The 19,363-nt window shown below is 34.4% G+C and overlaps 1 protein-coding gene and 1 long non-coding RNA gene across 3 annotated transcripts in view; one reads left to right on the top strand and one right to left on the bottom strand.

Moving 5' to 3' along the window:
* The window catches only part of dpy (fibrillin-like protein dumpy), a 66,087-nt gene extending 57,897 nt beyond the window's left edge, over nt 1–8,190 (top strand). For both annotated transcript variants that reach the window (XM_040723103.2, XM_071893192.1), the window contains 15 exons: nt 14–226; nt 331–522; nt 595–804; nt 870–1,058; nt 1,142–1,495; nt 1,545–1,763; nt 1,827–2,024; nt 2,083–2,274; nt 2,338–2,706; nt 2,770–2,982; nt 3,054–3,245; nt 3,307–3,519; nt 3,587–3,772; nt 3,853–6,204; nt 6,291–8,190. In XM_040723103.2, coding sequence (XP_040579037.1) covers nt 14–226; nt 331–522; nt 595–804; nt 870–1,058; nt 1,142–1,495; nt 1,545–1,763; nt 1,827–2,024; nt 2,083–2,274; nt 2,338–2,706; nt 2,770–2,982; nt 3,054–3,245; nt 3,307–3,519; nt 3,587–3,772; nt 3,853–6,204; nt 6,291–7,660 — 6,662 coding nt within the window. In that variant the 3' untranslated portion in view covers nt 7,661–8,190. The remainder of the gene's footprint in view (nt 1–13; nt 227–330; nt 523–594; nt 805–869; nt 1,059–1,141; nt 1,496–1,544; nt 1,764–1,826; nt 2,025–2,082; nt 2,275–2,337; nt 2,707–2,769; nt 2,983–3,053; nt 3,246–3,306; nt 3,520–3,586; nt 3,773–3,852; nt 6,205–6,290) is intronic.
* Nucleotides 8,191–8,638: 448 nt separating this feature from the next.
* Nucleotides 8,639–11,485, bottom strand: LOC121128730 (uncharacterized). Its single transcript, XR_005868263.2, has 4 exons — nt 9,964–11,485; nt 9,438–9,914; nt 8,979–9,079; nt 8,639–8,881 (listed from the first exon to the last, which is right to left on the bottom strand). It is a non-coding gene; the product is annotated as an uncharacterized lncRNA (long non-coding RNA).
* Between the last annotated feature and the right edge of the window lie 7,878 nt (nt 11,486–19,363).

Here is a 19,363-nt window from a genome sequence, read left to right as displayed (position 1 = left end):
ATTATTTATTAAGCACCTGAGTCTATCAAACCAGAATGTCAAATCGACTCTGATTGTTCAACGAACTTAGCGTGCATGAATTCAGTTTGCCAGAATCCTTGTGTCATTAACAAACCATGCGAAAATAATCAACAATGTATTGTAGAAAACACTATTCCAATCAAATCTGTTGCTTGTGTTTGTCCAGATGGACACTCAACTGGAAAGGATGGAAAATGCAAGAAAGGTATTTAAAAAAACTCGAATCTCTGCGAATGTTTAGAAACATATATTCATATTCGATTGGTTTTTTATAATTATATATAAATTTGTAAATTTGATTATTTTCAGTTACACCACAACCTCAATGCTATGATAGTTCAGATTGCCGATCAAGTGAAGTTTGTCACACAGGAACTTGTATAACTGCATGTCTTGTTTTCAGGTGTGGGGATAATGCTGTGTGTAAATCTTTTGATCACAGCTTTGCATGTGAATGTTTACCAAATTTTGTAGGTGATCCTCATGATGCATGCTTGCACGGTAAGATTTTTTGATTGTGTTGTTGCAAAGGTATATTATTTCTCACTTTTACAATTTATTTTTTAATATCAGCTCCTATTACTATCGAACCTTCTCTCACTGCCGGATGTACTATAGATACAGATTGCCCCAGTTACAATGCATGCCATAATAGATTATGTATAGACCCTTGTGTAAACGATCCATGTGTTAAAAATGCAAAATGCAGGGTTATTTATCATGAACCAGTTTGCACTTGTTCTGATGGCTACATTGGTAGTCCCCAGACAAGTTGTGAATTACGTAAGTCGAGTTAAAATTCTAGAAATTGCTTATAGATACATTTCATGGAACATATTATATTTCAGCATCAGAACCGGAGTGCCTTGTTGACGATGACTGTCCTTCTGATTTAGCGTGTATTCATCAATCATGCAAAACGCCGTGTAGTACATCAACTTGTGGTATAAATGCTAAATGTAATGTCAAAAGTCATAGAGCAATTTGTGTGTGCATTGCTGGTTATGACGGAGATCCTTATCAAATCTGTGAAGAACGTAAGTTATTCAAAACTTATACTAACTTAGTTACCAAACAGTCATATTGATAATGTTTTTATATGTGGTTTTTATACTGACAGCTGGATGTAAAAGTGATATTGAATGCCCATTCGATAAAGCTTGCATTAGCCGAGAATGTCAAAATCCATGCTTATATGACGAGTGTGGTGTTAACGCTGAATGCAGCCCAAAAAGTCATAGAGCCATGTGTAAATGTAAGAAAGGACATAAAGGTAATCCATATGTTCATTGCAAACCATACGAGTGTCTCTACGATCCTGACTGTCCTGATCATCTCACTTGTAAAAATGAAAAGTGTGTGGATCCTTGTCAATGTGCAAAATATGCTGAATGCGATGCTCGAAATCACAGAGGAATATGTACTTGCTTATCTGATTATACTGGCAATGCCTATGGAGTAGCCTGTGAACCAAGTAAAATTTCATTTTACTAAAATGAATATTGTATAATTTTTATTTTAAGTTCCAGAACCTGTTGAAGTAGAGGGTTGTCAAATGGACAAAGATTGTCCTAGCCAAGAGGCTTGTATTGATCGAGAATGCCAAAATCCATGTCTATCTTTCAGACCTTGTGTTGAAAATGCTGAATGTAGAGTTTATAATACTTTACCTCTCAGAACGATGACATGTTCTTGTAGAGAAGGATATTCAGGGAAAGGAGATGAAAAATGTGAACTGATTAGTAAGCATAGATCTAATTTGCATATGGCTGTAAATATTAATTAAATTATTATTTAACCTCTAGCTGAACCTATTGTCGTTGGTTGCTCCAATGACAGGGACTGCTCCACATCATTAGCATGTAGAAACACAGAATGTGTTAACCCCTGCGCAAAAGATAGACCATGTGCTCAAACAGCAAGATGTGAAGTCAACCGTCATAAATCACATTGTACTTGCCCACCAGGAATGACAGGAGATCCATACTCTATTTGTGTCATAAGTAAGTATATATCCTCTTAGATTAAACCGTGCTTTACTTAATTATTTTGCCCGTTCAGTTGAAGACCATGAATGTGAGCAAGACAGTGACTGCAATGGAAATAAGGCATGTGTAGAGTATGAATGTATTGATCCATGCATAAAGGATAAACCTTGTGGAAGAAATGCAATTTGCAAAACCATTGATCATAGACCTGTTTGTAAATGTCAATCAGGAACTGCCGGTGATCCTCATTCCTTCTGTTATGAATGTAAGATAATCATTTATTTTACTTTTGTTCCTATTTATTTCTTATTGCTCCTTTGATTTTCAGATGAATGCTTAAGAGATAATGACTGTCCATTGAATAAGGCCTGTGTATCCCAAAAGTGTACTGATCCTTGCTTGACAACTGATTGTGGGATTAAAGCGAAATGTAAAACAGAGTATCACAGAGGAATATGTGTTTGTGAAGAAGGATTACAGGGCAGTCCTTTCATTGAATGTAAAGAAGTTGAATGTAGAAAAGAAAGAGATTGCAAAACAAATGAAAAATGCGATATGAATACATATAAATGCTTCCCTCTTTGTGACTTTGAAAATCCTTGTGCAGAAGGAGCTTCTTGCCTTGCTCAGAATCATAAAGAAAAATGTGTTTGTCAACCACCCCTCCTTGGAAATGGTTTTGTTCTTTGCTCTCTACGTAATGAAATAATTTTATATTTTCATTAATTTATACATTATATTACTTTTTCTATTGGAATAGCGGTAAAAACTGAAGAGCCTGAATGCAGAATTGACGATGATTGCCCCTCTAAACATGCCTGTATAAATAGGAAATGTCAAAACCCTTGCTCAAGAAGAAATCCATGCCTACCATCTGAAACATGTTTGGTTGTTGATTCATCACCTTCTAAATCCGTCTCTTGTTCTTGCAGAGAAGGATTCTATGTTGGTAAAAATGGAGATTGTATTGAAGGTTTGTTGATTATTTCAAATATATATCGTTTTATGGAAATATTTACAATCCTTTTTTTGGAATAACTATAGTTGATGGTCAACCCGAGTGTAGATCCCATTCTGATTGTCGCTATAACGAACAATGTCAGTCAGGAAGTTGCCTTGATGCTTGTCGCATTCGTCTTTGTGGAATAAATGCTATTTGTGTTGCTGAAAACCATGAATCTACTTGTGCTTGTAGAATTAGATTCAGTGGAAACCCGGAAGTTGCTTGTCTACCGAGTAATTATGCCTATCTATTTAAGGAATTTTATTTTTACTGAAAACCGGATTTCTTTTTCAGTATCACCTCTAGTAGTTGAAGCTTTACCACCAGGATGTAGAAGTGACTCTGAATGTCCTACTTACAACCAATGCCAAAATAATAAATGTGTCGACCCTTGTATCGTGAACGATCCCTGTGGAAAAGATGCATTCTGTAAAGTTAATTATCATGTTCCATTATGTCGATGTCCTGAGGGATTTGAAGGCGATCCAAGTATTGAATGTAAACCTCGTAAGTATCTTTTATATACATACACATCTTTTTTATCCTATATTAACAATTTTATTTTGTCATCTAGCTACTCCTCTCAGCATTGGGTGTTCAGCAGACAGCGACTGTCCAGTAGTTGAAGCTTGTTTAAATACCAAGTGCGTTGATCCATGTAACTGTGGAGAAAATGCTCTCTGCAGAAAAATTAATCACAAGGCTGTTTGCTTTTGTCCAAGCGGATTCTCAGGAAATCCAGAAGTATTGTGTGAGAAACGTAAGTTAAAGATGAATTATAATAATTTAATTATTTATTGTTCTATAAAACGATTATAACTTTCCTTTGAATACTTTTAGTTGAATGTACATCAGATGAGGATTGTTCAAATGATAAAATGTGTCATGAAAATACTTGTGCTAACCCTTGTATCTTACTCAATCCATGTGCAATTAATGGAGAATGTATTCCATCTAATCATGTGTCAAAATGTAGGTGTCCTTCTGATATGAATGGAGACCCTTACTCTTTGTGTGTTGATGTTGAATGTGCTATCAATGAGGATTGTAACTCTGAAAGAGCTTGTTATCAAGATAAATGTATTGATCCATGTGTTTTGGATAATCCCTGTGCACCCAATGCTCTTTGCAAAACCGTTCAACATGCGTCATCCTGTGTTTGTATTCCACCATTAATAGGAAATCCATTCGTTTCATGTGTTGAGAAAGAACCATCGCCTATTGAAGTTGAAAAGGAGTGCGTGGTAGACTCGGATTGTCCATCACAACTTGCTTGTTTGAATGATTACTGTGAAAATCCTTGTTACTCTTTGACCCCTTGCCATACATCTGCAATGTGCTCAGTCGTTGATACATCACCATTCAGAACTATGGTTTGTACATGCCGTGAAGGATGGATTCCACAAGAAGACAGAAGCTGTATACCGATTGAGACTCCAAATCCTCCAGGTTGTGTTAAAGATGATGAGTGTCCTTCGAATGAAGCCTGTGTGAATAGAATGTGTCGCAACCCTTGTAACTGTGGAGGAGGAGCTGAATGCTTTTTGTCAGGACATAGACCAATTTGTCAATGTCCAGAAGGATTTATTGGCAATCCTCAGATTGAATGTAATCCTGCAGGCTGTTCAAGTGATAAGGAATGTCGGTCCACGGAAGCCTGTGTTGAGGCAAGTTGTGTAAATCCTTGTTTAATCAATGATCCTTGTGGCGTTCATGCCAAATGTGCACCAAATCTTCATAATGCTCAATGTGAATGCGACGAAGGATTTGAAGGGGATCCATACACTGGTTGCTCAATAATAGGGTGCAAGAGTGACTCTGAATGTCCCAATAAGAAAGCATGTAGAAATAGAGATTGTATTGATCCCTGTCTAAAGGACAACCCTTGTGCAGTATTTGCTAATTGCGTATCAAGAGATCATTTTGCTCAATGTAGATGTAAGGTTGGATATCAAGGTGATCCCTATGAAAATTGTACAGTAATTCCACCTCCTGAGTGTGTTGAAGATGGAGATTGTACAACTGGAATGGCTTGTATAAATGAAAAATGTGATAATCCTTGTGAAGTTCTTAAGCCTTGTGCTGAACAAGCAATTTGTCATGTTATTGAATCCTTACCTGTTAAGCCCATGACCTGTGAATGTCCGGATGGATATGTAAAGGGCGAACTTAAAGGCTGCAAAACTTTACCACCAATTATATCTGGTTGTGAAAGGAATGATGATTGCTCTAATTCCACTTCCTGTATCAATGCTATATGTAGAAGTCCATGTGCTTGTGGACTCAATGCTGACTGTAAAATAATAGACCATCAACCCGTATGTACTTGTAAACCAGGCTTTTATGGTGATCCTGAAATTGAATGTACTGATACAGTTTGCCAATCAGACAATGAATGTCAAGAAACACATGCCTGTAGAAATGGAGAATGTACTCAAGTATGTGGAGCAGATAATCTTCCTTGTGGAGGAGAAGCAGAGTGTCGAGGCGTGGCCCATCAAGCTACATGCTACTGTCCAGCTGGACTCACTGGAAATCCTTTTGTTACATGCAACATTGTTAGCTGTTCTGATAATTCTGATTGCCCAACTGACAAAGAGTGCATTAATAAATTATGTACGGACTCTTGCTCCATTTCAAATCCATGTGGATCAAAATCAGAATGCAAAGTTAAAAACCACAAAGTTGATTGTTCGTGCGCTCTTGGATTTATTGGAAATAAAGGAACATCATGCGTAAAAGTTTCTGTAACATGTGAAGTCGACGAGGACTGCCCCTCGAAGCAGTCATGCATTGAAAAAGAATGCTTGAATCCTTGCGTGTATAATGAACCATGTGGAATTAATGCATATTGCTCTGTTTATGATACAGTTCCAGTAAGAACAATGACTTGTTCATGTATAGAAGGTTATGAAGGAGACGCCTCAATTGAATGTTTCCCAGTTAAAACGTGTCCTGCAAATAGTGGATTAATCTTGGATAATAGGGAAGAGTGTGTGTGCCCTACTGGCTTTGGATTTACAGAAAATAAAGATGAATGCATTCCTTGTTTGAAAGAAAATGGATTCATCTTAAATAATGAGGGTAAATGTGTGTGTAATGATGCAAGAGGCTATGAATATAACCCAGACAGTGGAAAATGTGAATGCCCTTCAGGCGAACGACTTAACAACTTTGGAATATGTGAAAGAGGTAAACTAGTTATTAATTAATATATTATTGATGTGTTTATAATATTTTCTTTTTTTAAATCTATAATGATAATAAATCTGTTTTAGTGCCTGACTGTGAAGAAGATCCTGACTGTCCAACTCAGAAATATTGTGAAAAAACTAATGGAACATGTTCAAATCCATGTACTAGAAATCCTTGTGGACCTAATGCCTTTGGTGATCCTTATGATCATATTTGCCATTGCCAATGTATCAAAGGATATTCTGGAGATCCAAACCTTGGATGTATTCCAGTTATTATTCCTCCAGTTAAAACAGATTTTCCCAGACCAGAGATGGTTGTTAACTGTCTTAGTGATGGCGTTCTCGTTAATGTAGACTTGAAAGATGGAGGAAATTTCAGAGGTGTCATGTACGTAAAAGGACATAGTAAGGACAGCAATTGCATCAAGCATATAGACTCAGGAGGTTCATTAAAACCTATTGACTTCCAAGTTTCTTTCGGAAAATGTGGTTTATTCCATAGTCAAGGAGAAGCAAATTTTGTCTTAGTTGTGCAAAAACATCCTAAACTTGAAACCTATAAAGCTCAAGCTTATAGAATTAAATGTTTGTATGACGTTGGTGAAACTAATATCAACGTTAATTTCAACGTGTCTATGATAACGACAGCTGGAACCGTGAGAAATGATGGTCCCCCACCTAATTGTACAATGAAAATCTGCAACGAAAATGGTGAAGACATTAGTTCGGCGAATGTTGGTGAAAAACTAATGCTTAAAGTTATTGTTAGTCCTCGAGAGATTTATGGAGGTCTAGCTCGCAGTTGCATTGCTAGATCTTTAGATGATTCTAAATTTGAAGAAGAATATGCAGTCACCGATGCCAATGGGTGTGCAACAGATCCCGAAATATTTCAAGAATGGAAACTAGATCGTAATACGGGTTATCTCACTGCTCTCTTTGATGCCTTTAAATTCCCTGACTCTATTAATCTCAAGTTCAAATGTATAGTTAGAATATGTTTTGGACAATGCCAACCTCAAAATTGCGGAGGAAGAAATGCCTTTGGACGTAGAAGAAAACGAGAATCTTCCCATATCATTGATGGAAAAGTATATACTGGACAGCTCCGTGAAGAGACTGATGTATATTCAAATGCAATTGAAACCTTAGAGTCATCTCCTCAGAATGAACCTTTCAACTCTGCAACACTAGGCTCAGGATTGGAATCCGAAGGAGATGAAGAAGTTTGTGTGTCAAAGATTGGATTTATTATTTCCCTAGTGATAACTGCGCTACTTGCTCTAGTTGCAGTTGCGATCGCAGTCTCATGCTGGCTTATGGCCTATAGAAAAAGACCTAAATCTTCAGGTCCACTGCCTCATCCTAGGGAATTTCCCAACCCATTATTTTCATCACCTGAGCCTCCTATTCATCATTTAGATGAACCAGATCCAGATTATTTACATTAACTTGGGTCAAAACTACCCCTTTTTATCTGTGATATTAGTTACTAAGTTTTATAGATTGATGAACTTTGATCAAAAACTACGCCTCAATTGTAAAAAAAGAAAAGAAAAAAATATTACGATTAAAATATATAAAAAAAAATTAAATACAAAATAGATTTTGCGAGATCCAAACGGAAACAGATAAAACTGCCAAGATTTCCTTTATACCTTGAAGATACATTTTTTTCTTCAAAATAATTGCTTATTATTGTGATAGACAAATATACCTTGTTCTATGTATCTAATGATTTATTATTATTGTTTTACTTTGTTATATATGTGTTGGATAATTTGTATTGTCCTTTAGGTCTTTATTATTAATATTAAAGAAAATAACATTATTTAAATAATATTTTGTAAGTAATTTTATCCTGCCTTTAAAAAATGCTAATACATATTATATTTTACTACTACTCGAGTATGTCTAACTACTATTTTTGTTCAGCCTTTAATTGAAAATATAATTAATTATATTCCATGAATTCAATAAATATGTTTCTTTATTAATCAATGAACTTCACATTATACATGTGTATGTATTCATAGAACTCTTTGCAAATTCTTGCACACAAAAGGGGGGGGAGTAAATTTTTTGGGGGGGATTCTCACTCTTACAAGATTAATAAATTGGGTCTCCTATTTACTTTTTTATATGTAAAATACGCATACGTATCTCCTTCGGACTAAAAACCATTATAAATAGATTAAAATTGCCAATATTTTCTTTTCATCTTAAAAAGTATCACTTTCTCAATCGAGATGATTGCCTAGGATGGTAGTCGTCATATCTTGTAATATTTTTACGAACTATCCAATTTGATGTCATCAAAATATTTCGACATATCACTAAATTTTGTACAATTCATCTAACCAAGGAAAGCTAGATCACTAAAATGATCATACCTGGTTTTCATTAGAGATATAAAATATAGTCCAGAATGTTATAAAATATTTGTTTTCACATTTCTTTGATTGACTACTGACTGCATGATGCTAAAATACATAGTACTTCAAAAAAGATTAAATAACTTAATTCTAACTAATAATTTAATTATTGATATTAAATAATTTTATTTTGAAAATTTATGTAAGTTGTATTGTATTTCATTAAACAGAACGAAGAACCAAAATCAAATAATGGTGAGATTCTTTTGTTTATTTGCCTTTTCCTCAATTTTCTTCCTTTAGTATGTCAAAAAAAAGAAAATGAAAAAAATAGCAGCGAATTCCATGTAATATAGTATTCCCTGAATTAATTAAGAAAATATTCAGAACATACTTCTATTCGTGCTCGGACACATTGTCGAAGCCCTTATTGCTGAAAGCCACTTGGACGATTGACCACTTTTCCGAACAGACAGTTTGCCGAGGGACCACTTGCTGAATAAAATAATAAATATATTTGATGATGATTCATTCCCCAATACTATGTAATTATAATTCCCATTCACGTTACTTCAAAATTGAAAGATAAAATGTTTAATTCTTAGTCACAAATTGCAATAATTAAGTGCTTATTAATTAATAATTCATTTAATTATGAGGATGTTTAAAAATTTGGTTCGAACTGCAATTAGAACCACTGTATCAAAAATCATGACAACCACTTCGAAAGAGAAAAGGTGTTCAAAGAATATAGGGAGTTGAGTCTGGATTAATCAATGAGTGTCGATTGAGATTCAATGGACAATACGAATGAAGAATAATTTAGATAGAATGTTTTGGAGCTCCTATGTACCTGTTCAAGTCTTGATGATACTCCTCTATCTTGAGTTCGTCTGAGTCTCAATAATTCTCAAGGTGTGTTTTTTATTGAATTAGAATCCAACTTACACTACACAAGGATCAAAAGTAATAACTAATTATTACTAAGTATGTTTACCAAGATTTTTTTTCTTTTCATACAAGTTGTTGTACGTGCCTAAGCTTTAGGAAAAAATGAAAAGTTGAATCATCAGAAAATATATTAGATAAAGGCATATTCATATTTCCAGTCTATTTTCCAATGCTAAATCCAGCATTTTCACCTTTTTAATAATTATAGTCTATCCGAACTGACCCACTTCACATAACTCTTTATTAAGTATTCACATCTATTGTGGGATACACCTTACGAAATAAAAACATTACTCTTTTCTTGGTTAATTATATTTACTGCTCCTTAGTCCAGGGCCTCTCAAACTGTTGGTGAACCCCTAAGAAGTGTGGAGTCTCCCTAGGGGAAGGGGATATTGAAATAATAAAATTATTTTACATTTAAGTACCTAGTTATTCTGATTCCGAAATTCAGCATAATTTCTCAACTTTTCCAAAGAACCAATAGCTGTTGAAACTAAATTATTCAAAAAAAAAAATGATTAATTTACATGATTTATTTCTATTACTCTTTTTAAATGAAATGAAAGCAAAAAAGTACTTTACAAAATATTATATTTAACATAAATAACGTATGACGATGAATAAATCTTAAAACGTATCAAAACTCCAAGCTATGTTTCTTAAATATTCCATATTTTCCTCTGGACTATAGTTAAGAGTAATGTAGAACCTTCTATTTATACTTGAATATTTTTTGGATATCGGTATTATTCCAACCCTATCACATTTTTTTCCTTGCTAGGCTCTCTTCCTTCTTAATAGCGTAGATATTACTTGCCATATGTTGAGATGAATAACAGAGCTTTTAAAAGTATTGTGAAATCTTTCAACACTATCAATCGTTCGAATCGTCAAAGCTTGAGTCTTTTCGTACCTATTTCAAATTTCAATAGGAAACGACGGTAGTATTCTCCGTCGGGTTTCTCTACAACCTTGTTCTTCTACAATGCAATTAGTTTGAAAGTAAGAAACACATTCTTGAGGTATATCATCGTCGTGGGAGAGTTCTATAACCCCATTAATGACTGGGAGAAATTCCAAGGCTGTAAAACCCTATACCTTATTATTTAAATTTGAATCGTTTAGAAATCAAACTTTTAAGGCCAGATCACCAATGTGCCGATACAAATTCTTGGCCATATGAAAACGACAACTAGTGACGTTACAAGTCGGGAAAGTTTCACTGAATGCATTAAATATTTCCTTTTTGAAATCAACAATTAAGGCTTGTGAACTCAATGTTGGGTGTAAACTCCAGCCTGGACCGGAACTTGATGCATGACTTGGCGATGAAGCTCTGGTCGAGGTTGGCTCAGGCATTCTTGAGGGCAGACTTCAGCTGGTCCTTGAACTTGTATGGCACTTCCGACAGCATCCCCTTTAAATGCACAAACACTGCGAAGTCAAGCGGCGAACAATCAGGCGAGTGAGGCGGCTTTTTCTTAAGCTTGTTGAGAAGAATATTCGACCTTGCGAGACGTTTTTCCTTGTATACAGGCTTGAGGGCTTGACGAGGGTTCTCTTGTAGACCTTAAGGCCAAGATCTTTCTTAACTAGCCGGTACATGGTCCTTCTGCTGACGTTAAACTCCCTGGAGAGGCCGCTGACGGTGACCTTGCCTCTCTTGTCCTCGACAGACTTTTTCACGGCAGCAACCATTTCGTCCGACCTTCGAGGCCTTGACTTATATATTGTGGTCGCCTCAGGAGTCCCTTTGGCTACCACGCTGTAAACGATTGTTCGGCTGCAGTTCAGAACCTTGGCAATTTCAGTGGGAGTTTTTCCCTCGCGGAAAGTTGTAAAATTGCGACCCGACGTCTCTCCATATTATCGGCTCTTGTTTCACTGTTGCTATTTAGATTTTTCTGTAGTTTTGTTCATATCTAGTCAAGATCCTTGCCTCGAAGTATAAACCGGTTTTAACTCAATAAAATCACGAATATGTGCATGCCCTAAAATTTAAAGGAGTGTTCAGTTTTAGACGCGCACACCTGTATAAGTAGACATTATAATTTATAGTATTACAATTACTCCATCTAACCTAGGAATCTTATTGTCGGTATTGGGGAAACCATATACATATATATCATCTTCATCTCCTTATATGTTTCTTTCTCTAGGAATCACCCGGGATCGAACGCACATTGATTTCAAGAGAAAAGACTTTTCTGTAGTAATTAAATATGTATATACCTTTATTCAATAAATTAGTTAACTGATGGAATTTAACACTCACAAAGGACAATTATTAGAAATGAAGTTACATATTCAAATGTCTTTGTATCATACTAAAAAAATATACATAAAAATTTGTTGAAAGAGCTTATAACTTTTATTATTTTGGTTAAAGTGAGAAAACGTAGTTATTCGTATAGTTGTACTCGAAACGCCAATCACTTATTGATAAATAACTCAACCCCCTTATTTAGTCTCCTTGAGCTGCAAAAAACGATTTTTGGGTTTTAGGTATAAGCATAAGCCCATTTTATATGATCTCCCTAAAAATCGACACCTCCGTCTTAGCCTGTCCCAGCTCAAAAGAGGGACCTCTGCAAATTTCAGCCTCTTAGGTGCAATGGTGTGGGAACGTATAAATTATACGTAATTATACCGGTATAAAGGACATCTACACATACATACACAATCTCTCTTATATATGTATACAGATTCTATGACATTTAATATAATAAGAAAATATGTTGATGGTTTTGACAGTCACTTGTCATAGACAGTGGCCATAAATACAGTGTCATTATCGAGGGAGTACTATATACAGGGAGAGTGCACTTCTTTTGAGAAAATACATAGGTTGACATAAACAATCATCTTTAGTATATCTACGTGGCAAGGAAAACTGTTTGATTTGATAAAATATTATAGGTAATAATCTAATTATTTATTGGACTTAACGACTTTTTATTTGTGAATCTATCTCATGGATTCACGAGCAAGTTCGTTTACCAAGAGGAATCCATATCTTCATCTCCTTACCCCTGTTTGCTTCTTTATTCGTGAAGAACTCCTACATAACGTTCGACTGGCTCTCATCCTCATTTAATGTTTTAGATGATGATAGTAAAGAAGCTCAACCCTCGGAGTATTCTTCTTAGTAACCATGGACTGACTCACGAAGAAATAGAAAAGCTCATATCGTTTTGTATCGTGATTTTTCAAGTCTCAAGTGAATGAATATAATATAGACTTCATCTATTCATGAATTAACCTTAGTGTGATACTGATGGATGATGAACTAAGGGATTTCGATTAAGTCCCAAATGCATACTAACTGTTTTCTCCATTTAAGAATTTGTATGAGGATTATGTGCTTGATATTATTAAAAAAAATTAAATTTTTAATTTTACAGACCTATTCAATTAGAGAATAAAAATCATGCTAAATTGTTGTCATTATGTGTATACTTAAATAATTAGTCTGGTTTTTTTTTTTTACCACATGATTTTAATATTTTTTATTCCATATATAACTTATAACTATAATTATAAGGAACTCAATAAATATTCCCTTTTAATTTGATAGTAGCTTTTTCATATTTTTGGCATTTTTTTTTATTTTTAGATTCTTTTCTTTCAAGTATGCACTTTGCTGTTAATGTATGATTCCTGATTTTTTGCGAACAAGTTAGACATTTTGTAGGATATCATATCCAAGAAATTGTTGAAATAGTGACCGTTTTCACATTTTAATTCTACTATCCAAGTTAAATGATCTTGTTCTTTGATAATTCTATCCATTGTAGTAGAAAACACTTGTCTCGGGGCACTGAAACTAAATAATTTTTTCATGATCCCTCTTGATTCAAAAATATTATACATCATTTTATAATAATGCATTGTAACCCTATATAAAATGTCTGATAGTTTTTTTAGCTCTCCTCGATTAACAACATCTAAGAATGAACTTAATATTTGATGTTTTCCTACCTACTCCTTCGCTATTGTTACATCTTCCAATGAGGTACAAATTAAATTCTACATCATTGCTGAGTTAATTTAAAAAAATTGAATGTCCTATGAAACCGTTCACATAATAAAGTATACTTTTCAACATCGGTAATTTCGTCGAAATCTTAAATATCTATGTGATGAACCAATTTTTTCAATTCTTTTACGCCATCTTTCACGTTTACCACTGTCATTTCTTGTTGAAAACCCTCCTTGAGAGATGAAAATGACAAAAGGTTAGTTCTTAATAAAGATTTTTTTCTAATTTTCTTTTCGCTTTCTAAAAAATTGCCTACAACTTAGAAAATAACTTCCTCCACAAAGTTGCCGATACCACCCGAATCTACGTTCTATAGGATCCGAATTTATCATTCTCATTAAAATGAATTTTGAATTTTTTACATCTAAGAGATAAGTAGCCAGCCTCACCAAAGTTTCAGCCGTGTGAATTGCTGTTTTGAATGTTTCTTTTGACAAACCATTTCGACGATTTGAAAATGTTTTGCCCCCTTCACCAAATGAATTTAAATATTCGATTTGTCCGCTTTCATCACAGGAAATTGGTTTGCAGCTATCATCTCGCAGTTTAATATGAAATACTACGGCGTCTAGGTTTACGTAATTCCAAACTATTTTAATGATGTTTAAAAATTATACAGTTTCGATTTTCTGCATCTTTATTTCCATAATAGTTTAATGCATTTATGGTAGATTCATGAAAACCCTAACGGCCAAGTTAACTTTAGTATTTTCAATTGGCTGGGGATGAATGACTTGATGTGATAATTTATGAGCATATTTAATGCCCATGCCAAGTTTTTTTATAAATTGATTCGACGTTGTCAAATTTGGCAGCTAGTATTTTATCATTTTCAATGGAAGGGTAGTTAAAAATGTCGTCAGAATAAAAAGTTATTCTATAAATTTTTGAAAAGGTGAACTAGATTAAAAAACATTAATATTTTTTCTTCTTCCACAAAAAAAAGATTCAAAGTATAAGGATGATTTTCGTTAATCCGTAGTTCGTCAAAGTAAAATTTTCGATTTGCTGAATGCCTACCTGGTATAACAGCTACAGACAGCATTAAATCCAATTTTAGTTATAATTTCCAATACTTTATATAAATAGTTTTTTTTATAAGCGATAAATTTATATTAACAATCGGTATCATTGCAACCACGTCGCTGTATTTTCCTAAAACACTTTTTATAAGGAAACATGCTATTTTTTTTGTTGGATTCTATTATTTCCACAACCATACAATTTCTCATTTGAATACTCCACACGCGGGAGGAATGCACTTCGTCGATAAGAATTGATATTAATTTATCCTTGGGTTCTAATGTAGATATTCTATAGTTAAGCTAATTATAAGTTGAATTCTCGATATTTGAACCAAATAAAAAAAAAAAAACTTGAGATTCTTTTCTAATGTTTAGTAGTGGGCAAAATCATTCATCCAGAAGAAACTATTTCTTCATATAAAACTGGTTTGGCACAACGCAGCAGTGCCCCACACTTAAGGAGTAGATTTTTTTGCTTCGAACTAAGCTCTATTTGCTCTCTTTTAATTTCTAAATGAATATTCAGCGTATATTTATTTAAATATTCATATAATATATCTAAAAGATATTCTTGAATATTGACGGAGTTTTGTTGGTCTAAGTTGTGTTTCAAAAACGCTAAAAGATGAACAACTTGGGAAGAATTTCTAATTTTGCCAATATGAATAATTTTTTTGTTTGAAATTTTTAATTGCCCATACTTCATTGCAAAAGTCATAACTTGTTTGATAGATAGACTGAAGCCTATAAAAGGAAAGTCGTTTTCCACTTTAATTGTATAATATATTGTACAACTTTTTTCTTTATGGAACAAAATATCAGTGGGGATTATTCTTTTGTCTATTTTTGTGTGAAGTTTATTCAAGGAGTTAACTTTGTCATTTTCAAAAAAAATAGATATTTTTTTTGTTTTAAAGAGTTTCTTCCTTTCTACACCTGGGAAAAAATATTTCAACTTTAAGAAAAATATTATTTCATATTAGAGGTACTTATGGAATTTAAAAATATTAATATCCACAAGGTATTATATAATATGTATGTATTAAATAGATATTTGTACTAAAGTATCATTATCTTAAGAGGAAACTGTACATCAGTGATTATCCTAATTTGAAACCTAACCTATCAGTTGATGTACACGATGCTGATCTCTAAACTTGAGATTGGGAGGATAAGGATACTGGTAAATTTGGAAATATAGTTGGAACTGCATCTCATTTCAATTTTTTTATTTTAAGTATGTTGGGCGTTCTTTTGTCTTGATGTATTTGAATCATTGCTCTGGCAAAGAAAGCAACTAGAATCAAAATGCTTACTACAAATTTGTGAATGTTCATTGGGCTCCTAATTTTACCTCGGTATTTTTCTCAGCCATTTTGATCTAGGGAGAGGGGGGGGGCATTAAAGTCTAATAAGGTCTATATTGCATCTGCATTTAGTGTGTACCTTGAATAGCTATCTTGAAATTTCCAAACTAAATAGTCTTCTGCTTCTATTGATTTAAAACTGCCTTCTTCTCCTCTTTATATACGGCTGTTGCGTCTGGGTTGTTTTTTCGAAAACTCTGCCTGTGAGACAGCTCGGATTTTAACGCGTTTCCGGACTTAGTAGCTGTACTAATATTAACGTAATATAGTTAGTAGCGCGTTATATTACTCCGTTACTGTCTAAATGTAATATGTTACGGTAACGCGTTACACCCAACACTTGATATGTACATGCTTATAGTTTACAATAGTCTTGAATTGGAGCTCCATCTGGTCCGTGGTGTTCTTCGTAAATGAAATTTACAATATTTTCCAGTAGATGACTGCATTTTGTGGACTAAGTAACAATAGGTAAACAGAGATTCAGGAACCTTTTTATTGTTCTTCGTATTGTTGCACTCAATTTAACGCTGATAACATAACAGACGTTCCGTCATTGGACTAAGTGGCTCATCAAGGACGTCTATAAGGGGGAGGATTGTACAACCCTCAAATTAAGCAATTTTTTTCTTTATTAAGAAAAAAGGCTTAGTAGGAAATATTCCCCCCCCCCCACAAAAAAAAGAGAAATATATATATGTAAAGTATTTAAAGTTCAAATATCTACTGATTATATTCTAGATTAATAATAATTATAATAATAAGAAAAAGGAGAAGTGATCAAATTGATCAAATCAAACTTCAACAGTACTCCTCTTTAGACGAAAGAATATAAAATAAAAATTGGCCTTTTTTATCGTCTAGTACGAAAGATAATCAAGCAAATATAAACAACAGTAATTAATTTATAAAATCGATCTTGTACAGCGCACAGCTGGAGATTCTGGTAGAATACTGGCGATTCTAAAAGCAGGACGGAGTCTACTTTTGGAGACATTGTCGACTTTGACACCCAAGTCTAATTTAAAATAACGATCGTATCTTCCCAGGATTTTAAAAGAACCCAAGAAGGTTAGAGAAAGATATTCTCTGATTAGATTATTTTTAACAGAAACGTAGTCAGCCTTGCTCCGACGATTGTCGAACGTTTCTCTCTGGGTTACTTGTAGGGAACGTAAGCCACCTTCTCCATCGTCTCGAAGAAGCGTCTCACATCGGCATCTGCCTTAAGAATAGGTAGCAAATTGAAGAAACCTGACGCCAAAGATCCCAAGCGACCAGTAAGTAACTGGAAGGGCGAATATTTAGATCCTTGATCCATTACTACTGAATTCCTCAGTCCCCACAAAACAACAGACAGAGCATTCATCCAATTTTCTTTCTCTTCTAGTATCCAAGCATTTAGCCCAGTTTTAGGGATCTGTGGATCTGTTCAATAAACCCGTTTGATTCTGGATGATATGATGGGGTTGTCTTATTTACGATTTCAAGTGCCCTGCAGTCACACGTCTAAATACACTTGTGAATTGGGTCCCTCTGTCTGACCCAATGATGTGAGGTACTCCAAATCTTGATATCCAACCCTCCAAGAAAGCTCCAGCCACTATACTAGAGGTGATATTTGGAATTGGGATAACTTTCAGCCACCACGTATAACGATCCATTATAGTCAGGGCATAGTGTTGTCCTTTGATGAGTGTGAACGGGCCAATTATATCAATCTGCATTAAGGCAAGTCTCGCTGATGGTGTATCGAAAGAGGAAGTGGGCTTGGATGATCTAAAAGGCTTCGTTTGTTGATATCCGATGCATTCTTCATTAATTTTTTCATATCAGAACGTAATTTAGGCCTAGCGTTCAAAAGTGATACCCTTCTTAAAGTCTATTTGAATCCCAGATGATTATCTTTGTGGTGTGAATGAATAATTCATCGACGAAGTTCTGGAGAGGACACTATGACACGAAATAAGTCTTCGTGGCCGAATCCATCCTGCAAGTAAAGTTCTTGAAACGCACTTGAGATGAGGTTTAACTTTAAAATTTAGCAATTTAGGGTCATGGAGTCTTTGATCGTCAATGACATGTTGAAGAAAATTGGAATATAATTTAATGTTATTGACATTTATTTATCGAAAGAATATCCGCGGTGTGGTTTAATTTTCCTGAAATATGCTCAAACCTGCAATTTAACTATGCTACATATTCAAATGTACTGAATTGTCTTGGAGTCTAGGAGGGACTGTGGATGTCTATCGTCGACACTAAAGGCTTATGATCTGTGAATACTCTAAAATTTTGTTCATCCAATGCCCACAGAAAATATTTAATGCCTTCCTTAATACTAAGTAATTCCCCATTAAAAAAGTTGAATATTTACTTTGCTTTTCAGATAAGGCTTTTAACCAGAATACTAGTGGTTGCCAGTGCCCATTCACTTTCTGTTCCAGAACAGCTGACTTTCCAGTATCAGACGCATCTGTTGTAAGGGATAAAGGTAACAACTTGTCCCGTAATGAAAGATGAGTACTTAAGGATAAACTGTGTTGTATACCTTGAAAAGCTCTTTCCCATTCATTATTCCATATAAATTTAAATTTTTTCTTTAAAACATGATATAACATCACAATCCATTTTGACAAATTTTTGATGAATTGTGAATAGAATTGAGTCATGCCTAAAAATCTTTCTAAATCATCTTTCGATTTTGGAGATGAAATTATTGCAATTGCTTCAACATTCGATTCAAGAGGTTTAAAATCCTTTGGTGAAATAGAATGTCCAAGGAACTCAACAGAGTCGTCGTCCCTGAAAAGCCTGTATTTTCATGAGAAAGTACCATTTTTAAGCTGCAACAAAACTGCATTTATGGACTGCTAATGGTCATCCCTTGTCGGAGAAGCAATCAATATATCATCAAGATACAGGAAAGAAAAATTTAATTTCCCTCAAAACAGAATCGATGAGTCGTTGGAATGTCTGGGCAGCGTTTTTAAGGCCATACGGCATTCTCAAGTTCATACAGCCCAAATGGCCTAATGGTAACTGTTTTACTGCAGGAGTCATCACTCATGGGTATTTGATTGTAAGCTCTGTGCAAGTCCATTTTACTAAACAAATGTATCCCTTTTAGGTTGGCCACAAAATCCATTAAATTTGGAAGGATATCGATCTAGATCCGACATGTTATTTAATTGACGATAATCACCACACATTCGCCAGCCTCCTTTGGTTTTAGGTGCTACATAAATCGCTGATGAAAAGTTTGAAGAAGATGGACGAATTATTCCCTTCTACAGAAGTCCATCAATTTAAAAAAAAAAAAAAAAAAAAAAAAAAAAATGAGATTCACAACATCCAGCTTGTGGGATTTTGCAGAGCAGGTAGAGCCCTT

This window comes from Lepeophtheirus salmonis, chromosome 13 (genome assembly GCF_016086655.4).
Source record: "Lepeophtheirus salmonis chromosome 13, UVic_Lsal_1.4, whole genome shotgun sequence".
In the NCBI taxonomy this organism is placed as follows: Eukaryota; Metazoa; Arthropoda; class Copepoda; order Siphonostomatoida; family Caligidae; genus Lepeophtheirus; species Lepeophtheirus salmonis.
Note: the sequence above shows the minus strand (reverse complement) of the source record. Positions and strands in the feature narration are given on the sequence as shown.